The sequence below is a fragment of the Stomoxys calcitrans genome, chromosome 2 (genome assembly GCF_963082655.1).
Source record: "Stomoxys calcitrans chromosome 2, idStoCalc2.1, whole genome shotgun sequence".
NCBI lineage: Eukaryota > Metazoa > Arthropoda > Insecta > Diptera > Muscidae > Stomoxys > Stomoxys calcitrans.
In genome coordinates this window covers 40071874-40095474 of record NC_081553.1, presented here as the reverse complement: position 1 = coordinate 40095474, position 23601 = coordinate 40071874, and the positions used below count along the sequence as shown (strand labels likewise).

The 23601-nt window shown below is 42.3% G+C and overlaps 1 protein-coding gene across 2 annotated transcripts; it reads right to left on the bottom strand.

The window, feature by feature from the left end:
* Nucleotides 1-216: 216 nt before the first annotated feature.
* On the bottom strand, nt 217-12925 carry LOC106091551 (uncharacterized). Of its 2 annotated transcripts, XM_013258099.2 has the most exons (3): nt 12826-12925; nt 9623-12770; nt 217-1917 (listed from the first exon to the last, which is right to left on the bottom strand). In XM_013258099.2, exons 2-3 carry the CDS (start codon nt 12404-12406, stop codon nt 526-528), a joined length of 4176 nt encoding a protein of 1391 aa, XP_013113553.2. In that variant the 5' UTR covers nt 12407-12770; nt 12826-12925; the 3' UTR covers nt 217-525. The 2 variants fall into 2 exon arrangements, with proteins under 2 accessions (XP_013113553.2, XP_013113552.2); XM_013258098.2 differs by having other exon boundaries at nt 9623-12924.
* Nucleotides 12926-23601: the final 10676 nt, after the last annotated feature.

Sequence of the window (23601 nt, the reverse complement as noted above, 5' to 3'; positions counted from 1 at the left end):
TTCACACACTGCTACAACAAAAACCACATTCGTTCCACATCTACCATTGAAAATTCAAATAAAACCGTAACCGTATTACCAAATTATAAAAGATGCGGCATTATCGATTTGGAAAACAAAGGATAAACTGTTGTGTCAAGTATGAGGGTCAAGAAGTGAAAGCAAGAACCAACCACAGTTTCGAGTTACTTTAAAAAAAATGTGTCTGCCACCAAATGACTTTTCGCACTGCTGTGGCTTTATGAAACCCTTAGGGATTTATGTTTTAAAAACTAGTCCACAAATCACAGACAAAAGGGAGTTGCTGTACAAGAAGGGTGCCGTAGAAATATAATAAGCAATATATACTATGATACAGATATTCAGGAAATGTTCCCTCTTACTTATTACAATTATTGAGAAAATTTCTCCATAGTGTTGTTCCTTTTCGTTTGCTTTGATAGCTTAAGCTATCAGTTCGTATGCAGCTCACTTTCATCAAAAGTCATCGAACATGTATTGCTCAATCAGCATATCTATGTCCTGCTAGTTGGAATTCTCCGGATATTCGTTGATGGAAATGGTCATCTTTTCCTCATCATCACCGCTGTCCTCATCCTCCTCCATTTCATCATCATCTTCGTCCTCACAGTCATCATCTTCACCATAGCTATCAGTTTGATTGGATATATCGCCATCGTGCATCATCAAGCCTCCTGGGCCACCGCCCGAAGTGTTCGTAATACTCAAATTGCCATCCAACGAAGAGAGTGAAGTATTTCCCCCACCAGCAGTCGAACCAGCAACTGTTGATCCATGCAAATGATGATGATGGCCTCCCGCCCCTCTTTGCTGTTGTAAATCTATGGTTACCATATTATCCATATCCTGCATGGCATGGTCACCGCCTGGCTCTTGCTTAATGTTCTCTTGTTTGATATTTTGCAATTCCATAAGTTCGAGGGCAGCTCTTGATTTGTAGTGAGTCTTGATGTGTTTGGACAAATGATCGGAACGCATGAATTTCTTATTGCATTCGGGACACTGGAAACGTTTCTCGCCCGTATGTGTGCGTCTATGACGCTGCAACTCATCGGAGCGGGTAAAACGTTTGCCGCAGAATAGCCAAGAGCATACAAAGGGTCTCTCACCGGTATGCCAACGCAAATGGGCCCTCAGGTGGGAGGTTTTGCCATAGACCTTATTGCAACCGGGTATATGGCAGATGTGCTGTTTCTTGCGATCCGATTTATTTTCACCATCCACACAATTGGGGCAGGTACAAGCCACCCGTTTTAGGCGGGGTTTAATACCCAGATTCCCAGGATCATTTAGATTGATATTGACATTGACCGAGGTCTGTGAGGGCGGGGGTAGCGATATGGATGTTGTGGTGGGAGTTGGTGCTAAGGGTTGTGGAGCATTGCTTGTTTGATTGTTGTTGAGCGAAGATTGTAACTGTCCCGATGTGGCATTATTTGCCGCGGTTGTTGTTGTGGCTATTGTAATTTGTGCTCCACCCACACTACTGGTCACCGAGGAGGTGGAGGTTTGTGGTGGTTGCTGCTGCGGCTGTTGCGGTTGCTGTTGTGTGGTGGTTATAGTTCCATGCGGTTTTATCAAAGTGGTTCTTCCCAAGGGTATAGTAAACTGTTGTGGCTGTTGTTGCTGAGGTGGCTGCTGCTGCTGCTGCAGGTTTGCTGGAATTGGCGTTATCTGTAATGAGGCGGGCAGAGTTACTGGTATTCCCATATTATCGATGGCTGAGACGATATGTTGCTGCTGCTGGTGCTGTTGTTGTTGTTGCTGCTGCTGCTGTTGCTGAGATTGCTGTTGGAGTTGTTGTAGCTGTTGTTGGTGCTGCAATTGCTGCTGCTGTTGCTGAGCTTGTTGCAGCTGCTGTTGGATTTGCTGTAATTGCGCCTGTTGCTGCTGTACCTGTAAGGATGCGTAGACTGTTAGTTTAACAGTGTGTCAAGGGAAAGATCATTCATTAAAATTCGTTCGTCTTCAAGGATTTTGTTTTGGTTGTAGTTGTTGTTTTTCTATAATTTCAAAAAAAGCCACCATCACCAGATTTTATTATGAATGAAATGCAACCAACATTGATTATCGTTTTAATTGTAACAACAACAACAAAAATTGTATTTAAAAATTATGATATAGATTAAATTTAGTTAAAGCGTTATTTAAAAGCAATTTTGGCGTTTAATATGAATTTGAGCTGAAGGAATTTTAATTAAATGTTTAATTGAACAAAAAAAAAAAAAAAAGTGTAAAGTTTGGACGAGTTGATTCTTAGATAACCTATTGGGTTGCCCAAAAAGTAATTGCGGATTTTTTAAAAGAAAGTAAATGCATTTTTAATAAAGCTTAGAATGAACTTTAATAAAATATACTTTTTTACACTTTTTTTCTAAACCACGCTAAAAGTAACAGCTGATAACTGACAGAAGAAAGAATGCAATTACAGAGTCACAAGCTGTGAAAAAATTTGTCAACGCCGACTATATGAAAAATCTGCAATTACTTTTTGGGCAACCCAATACATCTGCACAATATCAAATGGATTTTGTTCTGTAGTGAATCAAAAAGCCAAATCAGAATATCAGTTATTACAATTGTAGACACTGATCTCCACGTGGTATCATCGAGGGAAGCTGTCTTCAAAACATGGTTATGATAGTGAGCAAAGACGGTGAGTCCTTAAACTACAAAAAAAAAGCTTGAGCCGTTGACCCAGTTATTTTTGTTGTAGCCACATTTGCATGTAGAGGTGGCGATCCACGTCAAGCTCTTATGGGCGAGCAAGCTTGTAACGGTCTACACGACCGATCGCCACGGGAATATGATTGGTTATTTAAAGGCGCCGATATCTCACCTTGTCGTATCGAGCATCATAGGCACCCAGTGAGACTCACTACTCGAAGCCGCTGATTGTAAGCGACTGCCGTTGCAGCTACTCTGACCCAGTAATCTGCCCTTGCAGAAAAGACCAAAAATACTTTGAAGAACGAGAAAAATTAACTCCCCTAACTCAAAACCCACCAAGGAGTTATGGACACTGCTTTGCGAATCTTCAACTGGAATGACCGAACCCTGTGGTTAGGTGTGTTGGAGGGCATGTGATTAATCCAGGATAAGTAGCGGCCTGTTGCGCGATGAACACCACACAGGTTGGAGCTTAAAGTTCCAGCCTGTGTGAAGCTCATAGTTATCCCGTGCCGGGCTGACCCAGTAATCTGCCCTTGCAGAAAAGACCAAGAATACTTTGAAGAAAGAGGAAAATGAACTCCCCTAAGGTTGACAAAATCCACAAAGGAGTTATGGACCCTGTTTTGCGAATCTTCAACTGGAATGACCGAACTCTGTGGTTAGGTATGTTGGAGGGCATGTGATTAATCCAGGATAAGTAGCAGCCGGTTGCGCGAGATACTCTGCAACAGGGTTTTCGCCACCCTGTTACCCATTCCGCGCGGTTATCGTAGAAGGCGACCATCCTAACAAAAAACTCTACGCTAATCAGCGATCCATTGCAAGCCGCTTCGTTTCTCGCCACTGCTTGATGGCTGGGGACCCAGCAGAATCAGACAGCCTTTACTTAAAACGAAGAAGCTCTATGCATTTTCTAACCTCACATGTGCCGACGTCAAAACCTACAGCGTTTTTCTTCGTTCCCCCTTGTTAACGGCATTTATGAAAGATTAAACGTCTACCTCATCAATCGTACCGCTTATTTCGCTTCAATGAATTTGTAAGCATCCATCATGAAATCTTCTGTCACATAGTTTGTTCCATGGACAGCGGAAGAACGCCAGTGTTTGGAATCACATTCAACAGCCTTTTCCTCTGAACATGCTACTGCAAATTGTATGGTGAGGTGCTCAAGTCACTTGCCAGCAGCATTGAGGATGCTGACGGAGAAACTTTGTTGACTTTATGCAGAGCAATTTGACGGTTCGTGGCAATATATGAAGCTCCGCTGTATACATGTCAGCTAAGTGATTTTTCAGAATGCTGCTCTACGAACTGCGACGCGACCATCTTCATCAGGAGAGGAATATTTTGAACAAATGCACAATTACATTTTGTCTAAGCAGATTCTACTGGACTGTTATCGCAGAGACCATCCTAATCACCATCTTTTGGAAAGGTCCAAATTTTAGCCCAATCGGATGAAAGTTGCGCACTCTATAGGGGCAATGTATCTAAAAAGATACATTCAGTGTCGGATCGCTTTTTTTTTTGTTTAATTTCACAAAAATTTCTTGGAGATTGACCTGAAGAAGTTAACCTCCTTTGGCAAACTAGAGTAGTTCCATCTCAATCGCTTCCGGTAGATGCAGCCGACTGGATGTGTAACCACAGACCATAGACCACACGCCACATTTCACTTGTTCAATTGCCAAGTTACTTGACTATTCGACTCAAAACCGGATACCTTTGAACGCATCTCACCCTAGTCGAGGATTTTCCAGATATTTAGCAGAACCTAGCAGACGAGTGGACGAAGATACAAAACACCACCACAATCACAACAATATCTGTCTTGTGTGTGTCCTTGCCCCGACGGAAGACCAGGACCAAGAGACCAATCATGTATTTTATGAGCAACTGCTGAGACAATTTAGACTACACAAAGGAATGTCCGATTACGGATTGACTCTTAAAGGTTGTTCCAAGGCAAAAAAACATAATCAGAAGGCTACATTGTTTGACGTGCGATAGATGGGAGGAGCGAAAACCGATTCGGAATATTACCTTGTTGCCGAAAGGTCGAAATCCACCGTAGCGCAGAGGTTAGCATGTCAAACTATAACGCTGAACGTCTGGGTTCGAATCCTAATAGAACAACAGAACAAACATTTTCAGCGGTGTCTTCCTCCACCTTACGCTGGCGACATTTGTGAAGTGCTATGCCATGTAAAACTTTTCTCCAAACGAAGCCCAAATCGAAGCCCGAAACCAAGTAAAAACTTTTCCCCAAACGAGTTACGGACCCTGCTTTGCGAATGATTCGGTTAGGTTAGGTTAGGTGGTGGTTAGGTATGTTGAAGGGCATGTGATTAAGTAGCGGCCTGTTGCGCGAAATACTCTGCAAGAGGGCTTTCGCAACCCTGCAACCCATTCCTCGCTCGCGCGGTTATCGTAGAAGGCGACCACCCTAACAAAAAGATCTGCGCTAATCAGATTGCATTGCATCACGCTGTTCGGACTTGGCAATACCCTAAAACCTATTATCACTTAAATGAGCTTCGGCTAGTAGTAAACCAACTGAAGAACAACAAGACAGCCGTTGTCGATGCGTTACTAGGTAAAGGAGAGGTATCAGGAAAAAGGTAGGGGTAAGAAATGTCTATTCCGATGTAAGAAGAGAGAACAAGTAACAAGTAAACGCGTGCCAAGTTCGGCTGGGCCGAATCTTATTTACTATCCACCATGGAACGGATTTGTCAAGTTCTTTGCCTGGTATATCTTTATAGGCAAACAAAGAATGATGAATAAGAATTGTCATGCTATTAGAGCCATATCGGGTTATGAACCGATTCGGACCATACTAGGTTTAAATGTTGGTGACCTTAGTAAAAGTCATTGTAGAAAATTTCACCCAACTCGGATAAGAATTGCGCCCTATAGGGGCTCAAGAAGCAATATCGGGAGATCGGTTTATATAGGAGCTATTTCAGGTTATAGACCAATTCAGACCGTAATTGGCAAGCATGTTGAAAGTCATAGGAGAAGTCGATGTACAAAACTTCAACCATAATGGATAAGAATTGCGCCCAGTGTTGCCGATTTTTGTAGGTTCCTACCAAAATTGGTAGGTTTTAATTCTCTTGGTAGGTTGGTAGACTGACCTAAATTTTTGGTTGGTTTTTCCAACTTATAGTTACCAATTACCTTATCATTGAACTTAAACTTAAATCGTCCAGCACTCAATGATGTCTGAGAAGTTTGATCCTGTTCCTTAATAGAATGTTCATGGGCAAATTTGCCGTTGCATAGTTGCCAAGTTAATTCCTGAAAAAATCACAGGGGATAGCTCCAAATTATTTCACTTTTTGTCGTTCCAGTGTATTCGTTAAGAATATAGAATAAAATCATGTATGTCGAGCCCAATACTGTCACAAAGAGTCTTAGAGACTGTATTTGGATGCTTCAAATTTCAGGAAAAAAGTTCTGATATTGAATGTAACTGGAACAAGTGTTAAGCGATCTCTTTCAAATTTCGTAAATTCTAGGTAAGAAATGGGGCTTTTGTGCGTTCAATGCATTCAACCCGAAAACAGGGCTATATGGAAGCTGCATACAAATATGTATAGTCAGATCTACTTCATACTCAGATGTTGAGGGGTCTATGCAACTCACTGTAATAGAGAAAGGAAGTAAAAGCGCATTTCTGGACTCAAAACATTAAATTGGGAGATCGCTTTATCAAAACTCGCCACAATTGGTAATGGAAATCAAGGCAAAAATGCGACCTTTATAAAGAAAAGATTTCTTGTTGGGAGAGGGTATCGATGTCAAGATTTAGGCCATATCAAGATTTAGGCTGTAGAGTGAGTGATGGACGGTCATGTCCAGATCGTCTGTAAATATAACGACGATCTAGTATGTATACTTTGTAGGGTTGAGTATGATGTGTTGCAAATGGAGTGGCAAAATGGCAAACTCTTTGGTGGTGGGTTTATTGGGTTGCCCAAAAAGTAATTGCGGATTTTTCATATAGTCGGCGTTGACAAATTTTTTCACAGCTTGTGACTCTGTAATTGCATTCTTTCTTCTGTCAGTTATCAGCTGTTACTTTTAGCTTGCTTTAGAAAAAAGTGTAAAAAAAGTATATTTGATTAAAGTTCATTCTAAGTTTTATTAAAAATGCATTTACTTTTCTTTTAAAAAAATCCGCAATTACTTTTTGGGCAACCCAATAGATATGGCTCATTTACAATCCAAACTGTTCTACACTAATAGAAAGTATTTGTGCAAAATTTTAACCGTCTAGCTTTACTTTTCGAAAGTTGCGTGCGACAGACAGACGGACGGACAGACAAGGTTAGATCGACTTAGAATGTCAAGACGATCAAGGATATATGTATACTTAGCTGGGTCTGAGAAAAATTTTTCGATGTCTGACAAACGGAATGAGGAAATTAGTATACCCCCATCCTATGGGGAAGGGTATAGAAAGGTATTAAGACCTCGGGTAGATGTAGTAACCACCTTTCCTAATAATCCCGTGAAAAATGCATCACCCATAGAATGATCATTGCAGTCACGAGAAGCTTAGCTGCGAGCTACCGGGCGCGTCCACAATTTGCGGATAGTGGAATGCTCCATACGGTGAGGCTGCAACGGCAGTCGCGAGAGGCGGGGCGGCATCCGTTTTGCACAAATACTGGGTGTCTATAATGCTCGATATGACAAGGCGGGTTATTGGCGCCTTTAAATAACCAATGGCCACCCGGTTTCCGCGGCGATCGGTCCTTTGGACCGGAACGAGCTTACTCACCTACAAAAGCTTCACGAGGATCGCCACCTCCACCTGAAAATTTCGCTATAAGAACAACAACGAAAACACTGATGGAATGACCTAATTGAGAAAGAAAACTCAAAGTCAAGTGTCAGAAATTGGAGGAGGGCAGAAGATCGGAGGCCACCGTAGCGCAGAGGTTAGCATGTCCGCCTATGACGCTGAACGCCTAGGTTCGAATCCTGGCGAGACCAGAAAAAATTTTCAACGGTGGTTTTCCCCTCCTAGTGCTGGCAACATTTGTGAGGTACTATGCCATGTAAAACTTCTCTCCAAAGTGGTGTCGCACAGCGGCACGCCGTTCGGACTCGGCTATAAAAAGAAGGCCCCTTATCATTGAGCTTAAAAAATCTTTAATCGGACAGCACTCATTGATATGTGAGAAGTTTGCCCCTGTTCCTTAATGGAGTGTTCATGGGCAATATTTGCATTTGCAGAAGATCGCGGCACTGCGAAATCTAAACTGAGTTCGTTTAAGGGAGCAAACGGTAGCTAACTAAATAAGTAATATCAAAACATATACAAAATTAATTTGGAAATTCATATAAATATATATACATATGTATTTGGACAGATTAATATTTTGCCTTGAAATGGCAATTAAAACCTTTGGTTAGATTGGTTATATAAAAATTAAAAAAACAAATTCATTTGCATTAAATAAAATATATTGGAAATTGGATAAGAGTACTTGCCTTGTTTTAAACTCGTAAAGAAATAAAAAGGTAATGTCGCAGGAAAAGAAAAAAAGGAAGATAAGAATTTGAGCAAATTTTGGTGTAAAGGAGTGGGAATGAAATGAGAAAAATATTAGTGAGAGTGAGATGAATGTGGTACGGGAACATACCTCTCTACAGATGGAGATGGTAATCTGTTTACAGACAGACAGGCAGAAAGCCAGCGTTGGTATATTAAAGATAAGCTTAGATTGACAATCTGCATCAGATTCAGACTATATTTGAGGGAAACCTTTTTAAACCCGTGGCAGTCGGTTGTACGTTGTACCGATTGAACCGTTGATGTCCTTCATCGGCCTTAGTACACAACACACTGCTACAACAACAACAAAAGAAACCTTCAAGTTTCTACCGCTGAACCAACTGCTGATAATAACGAAATATTCCAAATGCTGGAATGCAGTAGTGAAGGAGACAAGAATAGCCCAGAAGCAAGCATTTTTATAGTGATTTTAAATGGCAAAAAGAAGTAAAAATTCAGCAAACTGTGCACAGAAATAAAGATTGAGTGTCCTAACCATTGCGGCTAGGCAATTTAGAACTTTTAAAGAGGCATTTTAACCAGGCATATCAAGTGTCTACCTCATATTCATTCTACCCCGAAGGAAAGATGAACATTTAAAACCTATTTGCAACCTTTGAAAGTCCTACACCTGCAAAAGTATTTGAAGTCATGCCAGGGTCATACCTAAACTGGCATATGCTCAGTTCAAATTGGTATACAGTGTTTGTTGACAGCCATAACTGTGAACGATTATGCTGGCCTTGATATTTTCAAAATGTAGAGGCTTCAGCTTAAACCTCATATGAAGCTTGAGTGGAATTGCTGTATTAGGCGCAGCAACAGTATTACAGGCGCATAGCTTAGCACAGATGCCCTCGAAAATCCAATGACGCTGTGGACAACAAAGTCATCACTGAGATATATCAGTTTTGACTTGTGCTACTATCATACATTTGTTAGTTCCCCCCTAAGGTCAGTTTTCCTTTTGTTTCCATAAATCGCACAAAATCTTCATTAAAAATAATTTTATTGTACTTAAAAATAAAAAAAAATTGCACTAGTATAAGGAAATTAAAAAAAGGCAAATGTTTAAACGAAAATTATGGAAGGCCTATTTGACGCTGTCTCCGATTTTCCAATATATTTTTTAGATATATGATGATGATTGGCTGTGATTGACTTTGTCTTTAATGAAATCTGGAGATTAGCAAGCGGGAGTCGGTTCGCCAAAAAATTTCCAATTCAATAGTCATGAATGTCTACGACCGAATTCCGGGTTAAAACAAATCCATTCGAAACGACTTCCGCAATTCTATGTGCTTTGCTGGATATTTTTTTCTATTATTTAAGTCTCTGCTTTTTAGTTCTCACCTGGGTAACTGTGGTGGCCTGCGGCATTAGCCATTTGATTTGGGTGCTGCTAACGGCATTGGCGGCATTTATCGCATTGGCAGGAATACTGATCGTAGTGGTATTGTTATTAATGGACGTGTTGGCAACGGAAGCGCCCGAGTTGGAGCCCGTATCTGGGGGCTCTTGCTTTATGTTGGTTATCAGAGTCTGGCCGATTTGTGTGGGCGATTGCGGTTCCTGCTTGGGTTGTTGTAGCGATGTTATGGCCGCTGTGGTCGTACTGGTTGGGGTGTTCTGGCCTGTGCTCAGATGGTGATGCTGGTGAGTGTTGTGGGTGCTCACAGGCGATTGAGTAGGAGGTTGGGAAACCGTTATGGCATTGGTCACTGGCGATGCATTTACATTTGATGTTGCTGTCACCTGTTGAAGCGTTGTTGTGGGTGTTGAACCACTGCCATTGGGATTGGTAGTCGATGTGGGCTGTGAAGATTGCGGTGAAGGTTGTGTGGTAGTCGTTGTTGCTGTTTGCGATGGCTGGGGAGTTTGTGGGGTGGACTGAGTCTGATGCTGTGACTGATGTAGGGTCTGGGGGGAAGAATGCTGCTGATGTGTTTGCTGCTGCGTTGTTGTAGCTCCAGCCGCAGTAGCTGCCAGTATCTGTTGAATATTGGCAGCTTGCAAATTAGGCGGCAGCTGTTGGGCTTGTATGATTTGTACCTGCCCTATGCCGGGAATATTTTGTATAGGCAATGCCTGTAGGCCAGGCATTTGTTGAAATTGTATGAGATTTGCTGCTGAAGTCTGGGGAACACCGCTGGCAGTGGTGGGGGCTGCCGCCGTTGGATTTGTGTTTTGTGCAGGGGTGGCATTGGCGGCAGCAGCGGCATTTGCCGTTTGACTTGGAGTGATATTGGCACGTTGGAATTGTTGCAGTTGTTGGGCTGGTATGACAGTAACATGCTGCCCTTGAGCATTTGTTATGGTGATGGGCTGATTGGTGGGAATTTGAGCACCAGATTCGTTGGCCGCATTTATGGCCTGTATGATCTGCTGCTGTTGTTGCAATTGCTGCTGCAGTTGTTGCTGTTGCTGCTGCTGTTGGGCCTGGGCTTGGGCAGCTGCAGCCGCAGCTTGCTGCTGTTGTTGCACTTGCTGTTGCTGCTGTTGTTGTTGAGCTTGTTGCTGTTGCTGCTGTTGTTGGACAACTGCCGCCGCAGCCGCCTGTTGCTGAGCCGCAGCTGCATTTTGTATGTGAATAATGTTGGCATTTGTAGGCAATTGCTGATAAGACGTCAGCGCATTGAGCGGAGCCAACTGCACCTGTTGTATCTGCCCGCTGGGGGTTACTATCTGGGCTATTTGCGTATACTGTGGTATTATTTGAGGCATCGCCATGTGTTGGGTGGTTGGCAAAAGATTTGCCGTGGAAATGCCACCGCCTCCTCCCCCGGTGAGCTGTTGTACGGGGACATGAACCGTTTGGTAGATGGTCTGTCCATTGGCAGTTTGTATGGGAACTTGCACAGCCACCGTGGTGGTAGTTTGTTGTATAGTGGGCTGTGGTAGGGTGGCCGCAGGTGCCTGTTGCAAAGTAGGGGGGAATTGGACAATTTGTTGTAGCTGTGACGCAGTTCCTGCTGTGGCAGCTGCGGTGGGGCCAGCTTGTCGTATTTGTATGTTCTGCAACGTCTGACCATTTTCGAGCTTAATGGAAGCATTGCCTCCGGCTGCGAGTAATTGTTGTAAGTTGCCCAGCAGGCCATTGGCAGCGGCAACCGAGGTGGGAATTTGTATATTGGTACCAGGAATTGTTATGGTACTGGGTAATGTGGTGGTGGTCGTTGTTCCCGTTGGGGCGGTTGCTCCGCCACCTGTGGCGAGTCCCGAGTTTTGTGTAGGTCCAGTGGCGTTAGCTACTTGCCCAGAATTGGCATTATTGCTACCAGCGGTATTAGTAACTTGTTGCTGTGCTTGTTGTTGCTGCTGGGCCTGTTGTTGTTGCTGCTGTTGCTGGACTTGTACTTGCGCTTGAGCATGGACTTGGGCTTGCAGCTGGGATTGCTGGTGTTGTTGTTGCTGCTGCTGCTGTTGCTGCAGCAACTGTTGCAATTGCTGTTGTTGTATTTGCTGAGCCGTGGGGGCAGTTGTTATGGGTATTTGAATATTTGTACCCGGAATGGTAAACATTGCTTGTTGTTCTTGCAGGGGCCCCGTCGTCGAAGCAAAACCAGCCGGCAGTTGTATTGTCTGTCCCAGGCCTTGTATGAATTGTGTGCCCGGTTGCAATTGCACAGCTGTCGTCTGGGGAGCTGGTTGTGGTGCCCTCACTATTTGGCCATTAGGTGTCAAATACATTTGTTGGCCATTTATATTCACTGGCTGGGCAGCAGATGCCGCCAATTGGGCATTGAAATTCGGTATAAATATGGCTTCCTGGCCATCAATATTCACTGTTTGCATGGGCTGCACTATCTGAAACATATTTTGTGGCAAAGTCTGTGTTTGCTGTTGAGGTCCCGTATGCTGGGCGGCAGCCGCCTGCAGAAATTGTTGTGGCAATTGCTGCAGATTGATTATTTGGGACAAAGGAATTTGATTGGGCTGTAGAGTTGTTGTCGTTGTGGTGGTTCCAGTGAGTTGTTGGGGCTGCCCAGTAGCTGCATTTACAAAAGTAGCCTTAACTTGTGTTGGCTGGGCGGCGGCGGCAGCAATTTGTGTCTGATGTACCTGCTGTTGGTGTTGATGCTGGCCGGGATTATTTTGCACAGTCGCCTGTGTTGGTTGTTGCTGTTGTGCAGGCATTTTTAGGCTTCGAATTATGGGAAATCCTTTGCGGTTGTGATACTTAAAACATGGTCGCTTTCGCTTTGCAGTAAACTAAATTGTTTATTTATATTTTGTTGTTGTTGTTAGTGTAGTACCGCCATAATCACCCAGTCTCCGTTTTATTTTTCTCTCTCCTCTTTCACTACTGATTTCATGTATAACACACACACGCACACATACACAAACGTTTTTTCTTTTCTTTTTTTTCAATAGCTGCTGCTGCTGCTGTACACGACCTCTTCTTTCTTTGGCCTCTCACTCACTTGCTGCAGACGACCATTTAGTTTGCCCCAATTTCTTGGCCATATTTCGTAAACAAATGCCTTAACTTGATAATTTCCTAGTAATTGATTAAATTTACAAACTTTTTATTATAAAATATACACTGAATTTACAAATAAAACGGAGCACAAAGTGGAAATTTAGGCAGCGGTAGGTAATTCACTTCAAAATGGAGATGTAAAACAGGGTTGATTAATTTCGTACATCTTTTGACATTGTTCAGCAGTGCTGATGCAAAGTACTTGTGTGGTCGGTAAATATCGATTTACGCTTTTTAATCGTTTATCGGAAACAAAACGATTAAAACGAAGTGAGAGGCATGGCGGAATGTTTTAAACATGGGATTTTGGTGAACTTCAATTGAACTTTCAAAAGTTATTTGTGGATCCCAATATAAAGTTAAATGCCAGTTATTAGCTATTAGCCAGATCAACATTGCGCTTAGTCATAGCAGTTCGGATCATTGATGATTGATGATTTATTGCTACAACAAAGCGTATTTTTTGATAACTCGATATGTCAAAATTTGTAAGCAAACAAATTAAATTCGATTCGATTATTTATATTTGAGTGTCAAAGCAAAAAACAAATTTAAAAGTTTTTAATATTCCCATTAGCTCCAAAGATTTTTCCCACCAAGATAGCAGGTTTGAAAAATTTTCATTAGAGTATGTATAATAGCGCTGGACACATGGAGAGGCGAAGTAATCCAGGATTTGTGTAAATGGAGAGTTTTAGAAGGTTGAGCAACAATTGTGGCACTGCCCTGAAATTGTGGGGGAAGTGCAGGATTATGGCTAAACGAACACGCTTTTTCTTAGCACCTGAGGGATCTTTTCCAGTTCGCCAGGCATTGTACTGCAGTAAATTTTTTCTGTGTATTCCTAAGCTTTCTGAATCCTTTTTCGAATGCGATATTATGAACTATAGGACTGATCGCCGCGAGGACATGCGATTGGTTATTTAAAAGCGCCAATAACATGCCTTTTCACATTGAGTATCACAGGCGTATCAAGTGTGTATGTCAGGCAATCAATTGTTCGGAAGCTTCTCAAGAATACCACATAAATAGGAGCTTAGTTCCGAGGAGTTCCGCTGAAAATGCAAACTGCAATGGCATGCAGTTTGCATTTTCAAAATATGCACATGGCACTATGGCGTAATGCACGTATTTAGGGTTTCGGCAATCGTAGCTTCCAATATGTGTATCTTTCTTTCTTTTATTTTTTTTCTTTTTGCTTTAAATTTGATTTTTTAATTTTTTTTGGCAGAGCTACTTGCTTTGAAGGAAAATAAAATAAATACCATCATCTATAATCTTGACATTTGCTGTCAAATTTTGAGAGAACAAAAATTTATCTGTTATTTTAATCCTCTTTGCCTTCTGCCGGAAAGTGATGCCAAGTTCACAGAATACATTGGTTTTGTGCACTGCTTATATCGTTATAAAGGTTAATGTCTGTGCTAATGACCAACAATGTAAATTCACTTTAAAGAGGTCTCTGTAGTATTCTTAAATAACGCCAATATAATTTCAGGAGATGCCTTTTGTTCGACAACGTGCCGACAGAGTGGAAGATGGTTCGACGGTTTTCAACCCGAAGGCGGGGAAACCGGGCCATTTAGTCTGGATGGGGGTGAAGTTGCCGCTCTTACCGTAGGCCAACTACCTTTACAAGATTCTTGACTAGAAACTGAACAGTGGAAGAAACGTCGAGGAAAGGGTCAGGAGTGGACTGAATGAGATTTATTCCTGTCGCAATTCGATAGGAAGGAGTATGGGCTTCAGGCCGCTGACAGTACACTGACGTTTGCAGCGGTGGTTTGGCAGGTTCGTAGGGATGTCTGGTATGGCATCAGGCTCTGAGCAGGTGTGCCTTCCGCAGGACGATTAAGAGGGTACAGGATTCCAGGACGATGCTGGTCACTGAAGCAAGGAGGTGTGCCCCAAATCAAGCTTTAAATGACATGTTCGATCTAAAACTATTGCACCTTTACATTGGGTGCGAGGCAACGAAGATCGCCCTTAAACTGAGGTAGTGGGGGAATCTGGCATTCCACAATCGTTGGGCATGTTTTTCTGAGCTGCTGGGCGCAGACAATGTGGTGCGATGCGATCAGCGGAATTCTTCCTTGTTGGTTGGAGGAAGTCTCCCGCCAACACTAGAGGAGCACTGCGCCGGGAATATTTATAGAGTTCCATGGGATGAGGGAATTAAGTAGAGTTTTCAAACTGGTGTAGCGTTTTTAGCGTAGGTCGTTGCGATCATGGATACTTGGCTCCGGATACTTTGTGGATGCAGGAGCAGCTGTCCGATTGGACTGTCGCGATATACTTGGATAGTCAGGCGACTGATGGGCGGCATGTCGTTCTATTAAATCTGTGAAACCTCCCCTTGTATAGGCTTCTTGGACGTCATCTTCCTGGAAAGATATCTGTGGACTGAGGGTACCCCGCATTTTCCACGACTTTGTGTGTAAACGAATGGATATAAGTTGAATGAGTGCACCGGAGGGGAAGTCTTCTCGTAGGTTCTTAGGGTTTAGGTAGGCCTTTGACGAGCGTCTTTTTCGGAGGAGGTCTTCTCGATCCTAGAAGACTATGGCGATGCAGGGCATCTGCCCTCTTGGGCGGGTAACTGCACGGCGGCACTAAAGGCCCTATGGCGATCGCCTATCTTTCTTAGGATGAGGGAGTAGTGGTCTGGACGGTTATAACGTTTTTCGGATGAGGCTCTTCGCGAGCCTATAGACTTTGAAGACTTTGTTGATATTGGAGCAACTGCAATCGGATTGTCACGATACACGTGAGCAGTGAGGCTGAGTTAAATGCTTTGCAGTCGGATCATATGAGATGAAGACAGGTTAGGAGTTTCTTCGAATCCTGGAAAAGGCTGTGCTTCTTAAATGGCTCCTGGGTTTTAAACGCGTGGCGGGAACCGAGAGCTAGCCATAGATCGCTGATGAGCGCCGATCTTCATGCAGTTCCTAGGGATTAATAAATCCTGTAGGCTTCTGGAGGGGTGTAGTGTTATCCAAGCAGAGGTCTTCGCGATTCGGAAGGCTCTGCAGACTTTGACAATGCAGGAGCGGTTAACCGATTGCACCGATATACATGGACAGTCAGGCTTCAATGGAGGCTTTGAAGTCGGGTAATGTTAGGTTGAGACTGTTTAGGAGCTGCAAACCATGGGGAAGGATGTCAGGCTCTGCTGGTTCCAGAGCTGAAAAAGTACCACTACGGACTACTAATAGAAGTTCTGCCTGCCCTTTGCAGTGTCAGGTCTTTGGTGTCGCTCTGAGCACAGTAGGAGGCAGACTTCTCCAGGGTCTTGGTGGTGTCGGTGGAGCAACTTTTGCGTTATTACCCCGTAAATGCCAGGACAAAATATTCAACATTTACTCGAAACACCTAGCACTGTCATCATTATGTACTACTATAGAAGCCTGAAGTGGTCGATTGGACAAAGCTCTGGTCCACCTGGATTTTCTCTAGGCACTTAGCCTATAGGGGTTATACTAATCTAGTCATTCCCTTTGCAACACCTCGAAATATTCATCTCAGACCCCATTAAGCATATATGTTCTTGATCGTCTCGACATTCTGACTCGATGTAGCCATGTCCGTCCGTCCGTCTGTCGAAATCACGATTAGCGATCGAACGCGTAAAGCTAGCCGCTTTAAATTTACTACAGATACTCACTATTGATGTAGGTCATTGGAGATAGCAAATGGACCATATCGGTTCAGATTTGGATATAGCTCCCATATAAACCGATCTCCCGATTTGACTTCTTGAGCCCTAACAAACCGCAATTTTTGTCTGATTTAGCTACAATTTTGCAAATTGTGTTCAGTGATGACTTCAAACAACTGCGCCAAATATGGCCCAAATCGGACTATAACCAGATGTAGCTTCCATATAAACCGATCTCCCGATTTGACTTCTTGAGCCCTTTCAATCTACAGCCTTCAAAAATTGAGATATTGAGCTGAAATTTAGCACAGATGCGTCTTTTTGCTGCACGCATTTTAAGTTCCTGAACGGGCTAAATCGGACCATATTTGGATATAGCTGCTATATAGACCGAACTGCCGATAAAGGGTCTGAAGCCCATTAAAGCTTTGTGTATTACCCGATTTCATTGAAGTTTGGAATAATGAGTTGTTGTAAGTCTCCCGACATCTGACCCAAGTATGGCTCAGATCGGAGTATATTCAGATGTAGCTGCCATATAGACCGATCTGCCGATTAAGGGTCTGAAGCCCATAAAAGCTTTATTTATTACCCGATTTCGCTGAAATTTGAAACAGTGAGTTGTTTGAAGACTCCCGATATCCAACCTGAATAAAAAATCAGATCAGAGGTTGGACTATATTTAGATATAGCTAACATATAGACCGATCTGCCGATTTACGGTCTAAAGCCCATAAAAGCTTTATTTATAAACCGATCGCGCTGAAATTTGAAACAGCGAGTTGTTGTAAGCCTCCCGACATCCGATTCAAATGTGGCTTAGATCAGACTATATTCAGATATAGCTGTCATATAGACCGATCTGCCGATTAGGGGTCTGAAGCCCATAAAAGCTTTATTTGGTATCCGATTTCGCTGAAACAGATTTGAAACAGTGAGTTGTTTTAAGCCTCCCGACATCCAACCTAAATAAAAAATCAGATCAGACAATATAGTTATAGCTGTCATAGAGACTGATCTTCCAATTTAAGGACTTAATCCCATAAAAAGCGGATTTATTGCCTGAATTCGCTGAAACTGTAACTTGTATAAGAGTTCTCCGGACCTGAATAAAATATGATCCATACCAGCGCCTATTTAGATATAACAATAGATATGGTAGTGAAATTATAAGAAAATAGGTTGATTAATATATCCATGGTGGTGGGTATACAAAGTTCGGCACGGCCGAACTGAACGCGTATTTACTTGTTTTGGTCTCATGGAGTCATATCGTGATATCAGTACTTAAGGGGGGTCTATATCATCATATTGACCGATTCGGATAAAACTTGCCACTGATGTTGTAACTCATGAGAGAGGGTTTTGGGCCAAATTTCAGTCAAATCAGGTGAAAATTCAGGCTACTAAGGGTTCAAGAAGTCAAATCGGGAGATCGGTTTATATTGGGTCTAGATCTGTTTATAGACCGATTCGTATCATACTTGGCATGGATGTTGGAGATCATAACACACGTCTTTGTTCTGAATTTCAGCCAAATTGGATGAAACTCAAGAAGTCAAATCCTGGGATCGGTTTATATGGGGGCTATATCTGTCTATAGACTGATTCGGATCATACTTGGCATGTATATTAGAAGTCATAACACAAGCTTTTATTCCAAATTTTCGACAAATCGGATGAAAATTTACGCTTCTGAGGGCTCCAGAAAGCAAATCCGGAGATCGGTTTATATGGGGGCTATATATCCCAGATCGGTCCAGATTTGAATATAGCTGCCATATAGACCGATCCACTGATTTAGGGTCTTAGGCCCATAAAACCACATTTGTTATCAGATTTGGGACAGTGAGTTGTGTTAGGCCCTTCAAGATCGTTTTTCAATTTGGCCCAGATCGGTCCAGATTTGGATATGGCTGCCATATAGACCGATCTCTCGATTTAAGGTCTTGCGCCCATAAAGGCGCATTTTTTATCCGATTTTGCTGAAATTTGCGACAGTGAGTTGTGTTAGGCCCATCGACATCTTTCTTCAATTTGGTCCAGATCGGTCTAGATTTGGATATAGCTGCCATATAGACCGATCTCTCGATTTAAGATTTTGGGCCCATAAAATGCGCATTTATTGTCCGATTTCGCCGAAATTTGGGACATTGAGTTGTGTTAGGCTCTTCGATATTTTTCTGAAACTTGGCCCAAATCGGTTTTGATTTGGATATAGCTGCCTTATAGACCGATCCGCCGATTTAGAGTCTACGGACAATAAAAGCCACATTTATTATCCGATTTTGTTGAAATTTGGGACTGTGAGTTGTGTTCGGCCCTTCGACATCCTTCTTCAATTTGGCTCAGATCCGTCTAGATTTGGATATAGCTGCGATATAGACCGATTTCTCGATGTAAGGTTTTGGACCCATAAAAGGCGCATTTATTGTCCGATGTCGCCGACATTTAGGTCAGTGAGTTAAGTTAAGCTCCTCGACATATTTATGCAATTTGGCCTAGTTCGATCAAGATTTATATATAGCTGCCATATAGACCGATCCGCCGATTTAGGGTCTTGGGCCCATAAAAGGCGCATTTGTTGTCCGCTTTTGCCAAAATTTGGGACAGTGAGTTGCGTTAAGCCCTTGGACATACTTCTGCAATATGGCACAGATCGGTCCAGATTTGGATATAGCTGCCATATAGACCGATCTCCCGATTTAAGGTTTTGGGCCCATAAAAGGCGCATTTATTGTCCGATGTCGCTGAAATTTGGGACAGTGAGTTGAGTTAGGCTCTTCGACATCCTTTTTCAATTTGGTTTATGATCGGTTTAGATTTGAATATAGCTGCCATATAGCCCGATATTTCGATTTAAAGTCTTGGCCCCATAAAAGGGGAATTTTTAATCAGATTTTGTTTGGCTTTTCGACATCCGTTTCGTATATGGTTCAGATCGGTTTATTTTTAGATATAGCTACTAAAAAGGCCAATATTTTGTTATACACAATTCGGCAATGACTTGTACTTATTATGGGTTGCCCAAAAAGTAATTGCGGATTTTTCATATAGTCGGCGTTGACAAATTTTTTCACAGCTGTTACTTTTAGCTTGCTTTAGAAAAAAAGTGTAAAAAAAGTATATTTGATTAAAGTTCATTCTAAGTTTTATTAAAAATGCATTTACTTTCTTTTAAAAAATCCGCAATTACTTTTTGGGCAACCCATAGTATTTGGTCCAAATCGGAACATATTGCGATATAGCTGCTATGTGGCATAAGGTATGCATTTTTCACCGGATTTTGACAAAAGGTGGTTTACATATATACCCGAGGTGGTAAGTATTCAAAGTTTGGCCCGCCTTTTTACTTGTTTTCGAAGCGAAGAGTTCCAACAACAATCTGAAGGTAATGCCTTTTAAAACTTTATATTCACTTCAAATAAAGGGAATCATAAATTTCATTTTATTAAAAAATTTCAACAGGAAAAAACTTTCCTGCGAATGAATTAAAACAATCAAAATGGCTCTCTAACAAGTATAAAATGTACTTAAGGGATTTCTCCATCCCTGCAACTAAATTCCCTTTAGTTGCGAAAGACATTGGAAAACAATTACAAGGCGTTGTTAACAGTCACAGCAACGCCATAAGCATTATTAGGGAACGAGGAAGAGAGGGCATAACGTTGCTCCCGCAAAATCACACCACACAATGTGATGGCCTTAATGCTCAACTGTGCATAAAATCAATGCTAAAATATGCAAATTTTCCGGTGAGGGAAAACCTACCAAAAGAAAAGTGGGGAAAAAACAGCGACAATATCAATTTTACAATAAACTCTTAAAACTGCCACGAGAAGAAGATGGAGGAAACAACCAGAAGGTGGAGAAGATAAACAAACTTTTCCCATTTTTTCTTGCTTCCTGCTGTCAAAAATTACTCTCCATAGTGTCGTTAGCAATGTTACTACGTTAGCAGGCAGCAGGGCTGACTTGACTGGCTGAATGCCATATTCAAGTGAAAAAATATACCTTCTTTCCAGATTTCAGTCAGTCCCACCACGATGGAGTCTAAGTGGAAGTTGGCATTGCCTTCGATTCGGCTAACAATCTTAAATATCAACATAACAATAAGGAGCAACAAATAACTAAAATAACATTAACATCAACACCTCTATGCTTTGATAAGCTTTCTTCTGCTGGCAAGAGAAAAAAATTGAGTTTTATGCCCCAAAAAGACACATCCCCAAAGAAACAGCAACAAGAAAATGGGAAATTCTTTAAACATTTTCCAATTTTACATTTAAGGAGTTCTTAGTTTTTGTTTTTTGACAAAGTCCTTACTTTTTGAAAATTTCTTTTCTGTTTATATTTCACTTTACTTGGTGGCACTTAGTTTGGGGCCCTGCTTTGGTAATTCTCACACTTTGGGGACATTTTATGTAATGTGCGGTGTAGTTTGGGGTATGGACCATTTTGTGAAGCTATTACGGCCATTTTCCAAACTAATTATGTGGAGGCGTTATTTGGCCTACCGTCGAGTTTTTTTTTCTTTTGGTTTGATTTCATGGCAATGTGGCAAGCTATGGGGGCAGTTGAGGTTAGTAAAAACAAGTAAGAGCGCGCTAAGTTCGTCCGGGACGAATCTTATATACCCTCCACCATGGATCGCATTTGTCTAGTTCTTTTCGCGGTATCTCTTTTTAGGCAAACGAAGAATAGTAAATAAGAACTGTTATGCTATTGGAGCTGTATTATAGTCCGATTCGGACTATAAATGAATCGAATTCTGAACATTGTAGATGTCATTGTGAAATATGTCAGTCGGATAAGAATTGCGCCTTGTAGGGGCTCAGGAAGCAAAGTAGGGAGATCGGTTTATATGGGAGCTGTATTAAGCTATAGATCGATTCCGACTATATTGGACATGTTGAAGATCATTTGAAAATCCGTTATTTCTGCCAATTCGGTTGAGAATTGCGCTCTCTACAGTCTCAAGAAGTCAAGATCCCAGATCGGTTTGTATGGCAGCTATATCAGCTTATGTTGTTGGAAGTAATAACAAAACACTTTATGCAAAATTTCAGCCCAATCGAATGAGAATTGCGCCCTCTGGCGGCTCAAGAAGTCAAGATCCAAGATCGGTTTATTTGACAGCTATACCCGGTTATGAACCGATTTGGACCATACTTCGCACAGTTGTTGGCAGTCACAAAAAAATACTTCGTTCAGCCTAATAAGATAAGAATTGCGCCCTCTAGAGGATCAAGAAGTCAAGATCCCAGATCTGTTTATATGACATTATATCAGGTTATGAACCGATTTGAACCACACTTAGCACAGTTGTTGGAAGTGATACCAAAACACCACGTGCAAAATTTCAGTCAAATCGGAGGAGAATTGCGCCCTTTAAAAGCTCAAGAAGTCAAGACCAAAAATCGGTTTATATGGTGGCTATATCAGATTATGAACCGATTTGAACCATACTTAACACAGTTATTGGAAGTGCTATTAAAACACCGCGTGCAAAATTTCAGTCAAATTGGAGGAGAATTGCGCCCTTTAAAAGCTAAAGAAGTCAAGACCAAAGATCGGTTTATATGGTGGCTATATTAGGTTATGAACCGATTTGAACCATACTTAGCACAGTTATTGGAAGTGCTATTAAAACACCGCGTGCAAAATTTCAGTAAAATCGGACGAGAATTGCGCCCTCTAGAGGCTCAAGAAGTCAAGACCCAGGATCGGTTTATATGGCAGCGATATCAAAACATGGACCGATTTGGCCCATTTACAATCCCAACCGACCTACACTAGTAAAATATATTTCTGCAAAATTTCAAACTCCTAGCTTTACTACTTTGAAAGTTAAAGTACGCGAACGACTTCCGGCAATAATTTGCACAAATTTTTGAGTACGTGAACACACATTAGGTATCATTACAACACCCGAGGCTGGGACATTTTGTAGACGGGCCGCGGGCTCGAAATGGGCCCTGATTCCGAGGATAGTCGACTGGCTCTACAGGAGCGTGATTAGACCAATACTACTTACGCCTCAGTAATACAACAGGTTCAGAAGACATGTTGTCTTGGCATAGGCGATGAGATGCACGCCCACTATGGCACTGGAGACTATTCTAGATATCCGACCCATAGACATAGAGATTAAGTGTGAGGCAGCCACTGCGGCCTATGAGACTTAAGGCGATGGAAGAATGGATTGAGGATAGGGGCAGCCCATCTCATAGCGGTATAATCGAGGCGACGATAGGAAACCTGGAGGAATGGTATTCCGATCGGATACCTGAGACAACACTTCAGGTCGAGTGCGAGGCATTGCTGCCAGCGGCACAGTCTTGGATTTACGGAACCTCCGAATTGCTATCTGGAATATCATGTTACAAGGATGGATCAAAGCTAGAGGACTGCTTCGTTTGGGTGCTGGGCCATAGCGGAGTAACTGGTTATGAGAAAGCAGACGATTTGGCAGTGAAGACCAGAGAACTGCTGTCAATAAACTTGCTTAACCCGAAGCCTTTCAGGTCGACGCAGTCCGAGTTAAGGGCATGGGCGACGAATGCGCATGCAACCATGTGGAACAGCGAATCGATCGGTAGGACGGCGAAAATCCTATGGGGAGATTCAGATGGTAAGAAGACGAGGCTATTACTGAAAGTAAGTAAGTAGAACGCAGACGATTTGGCAGTGAAGACCAGAGAACTGCTGTCAATAAACTTGGTTAACCCGAAGCTTTTCGGGTCGACGCAGTCCGAGTTAAGGGCATGGGTGACGAATGCGCATGCAACCATGTGGAACAGCGAATCGATCGATTGGTCGACGAAAATCCTATGGTGAGATCCAGATGGTGAGAAGACGAGCCTATTACTGAAAGGAAGTAAGAAGAAGGTCAGTATAGCTTTCGGTATCCTAACGGGACACATAGGACTACGAGCTCAACTATGCAAATTCGGTGCGGCAAGTGATAGCATGTGTAGGGCATGCGGGAAAGATGATGAGACGTTGGAGCATTCCCTTTGTCATTGCCTGGCTTTCACATCAGATACCGGCACTTAGGTGGGGACACAATACCAGACATGAACCAACTTAGGGGCCTGGCATGGAAAACAATTTAGGATTTTGTAAGTAACACGGAACTTCTAACTTAAAATTTTCTTTATAAAGGTTACTTTATAGTTTTTAAAGCGC

Bases quoted from the DNA above. Each gene is read 5' to 3' on its own strand.
- LOC106091551 (XM_013258099.2), bottom strand. From the start codon at position 12,406: ATGCCTGCACAACAGCAACAACCAACACAGGCGACTGTGCAAAATAAT. The intron at 1,918-9,622 runs GTGAGAACTAAA...GCATCCTTACAG, and splicing joins AGGCCACCACAGTTACCCAG to GTACAGCAGCAACAGGCGCA.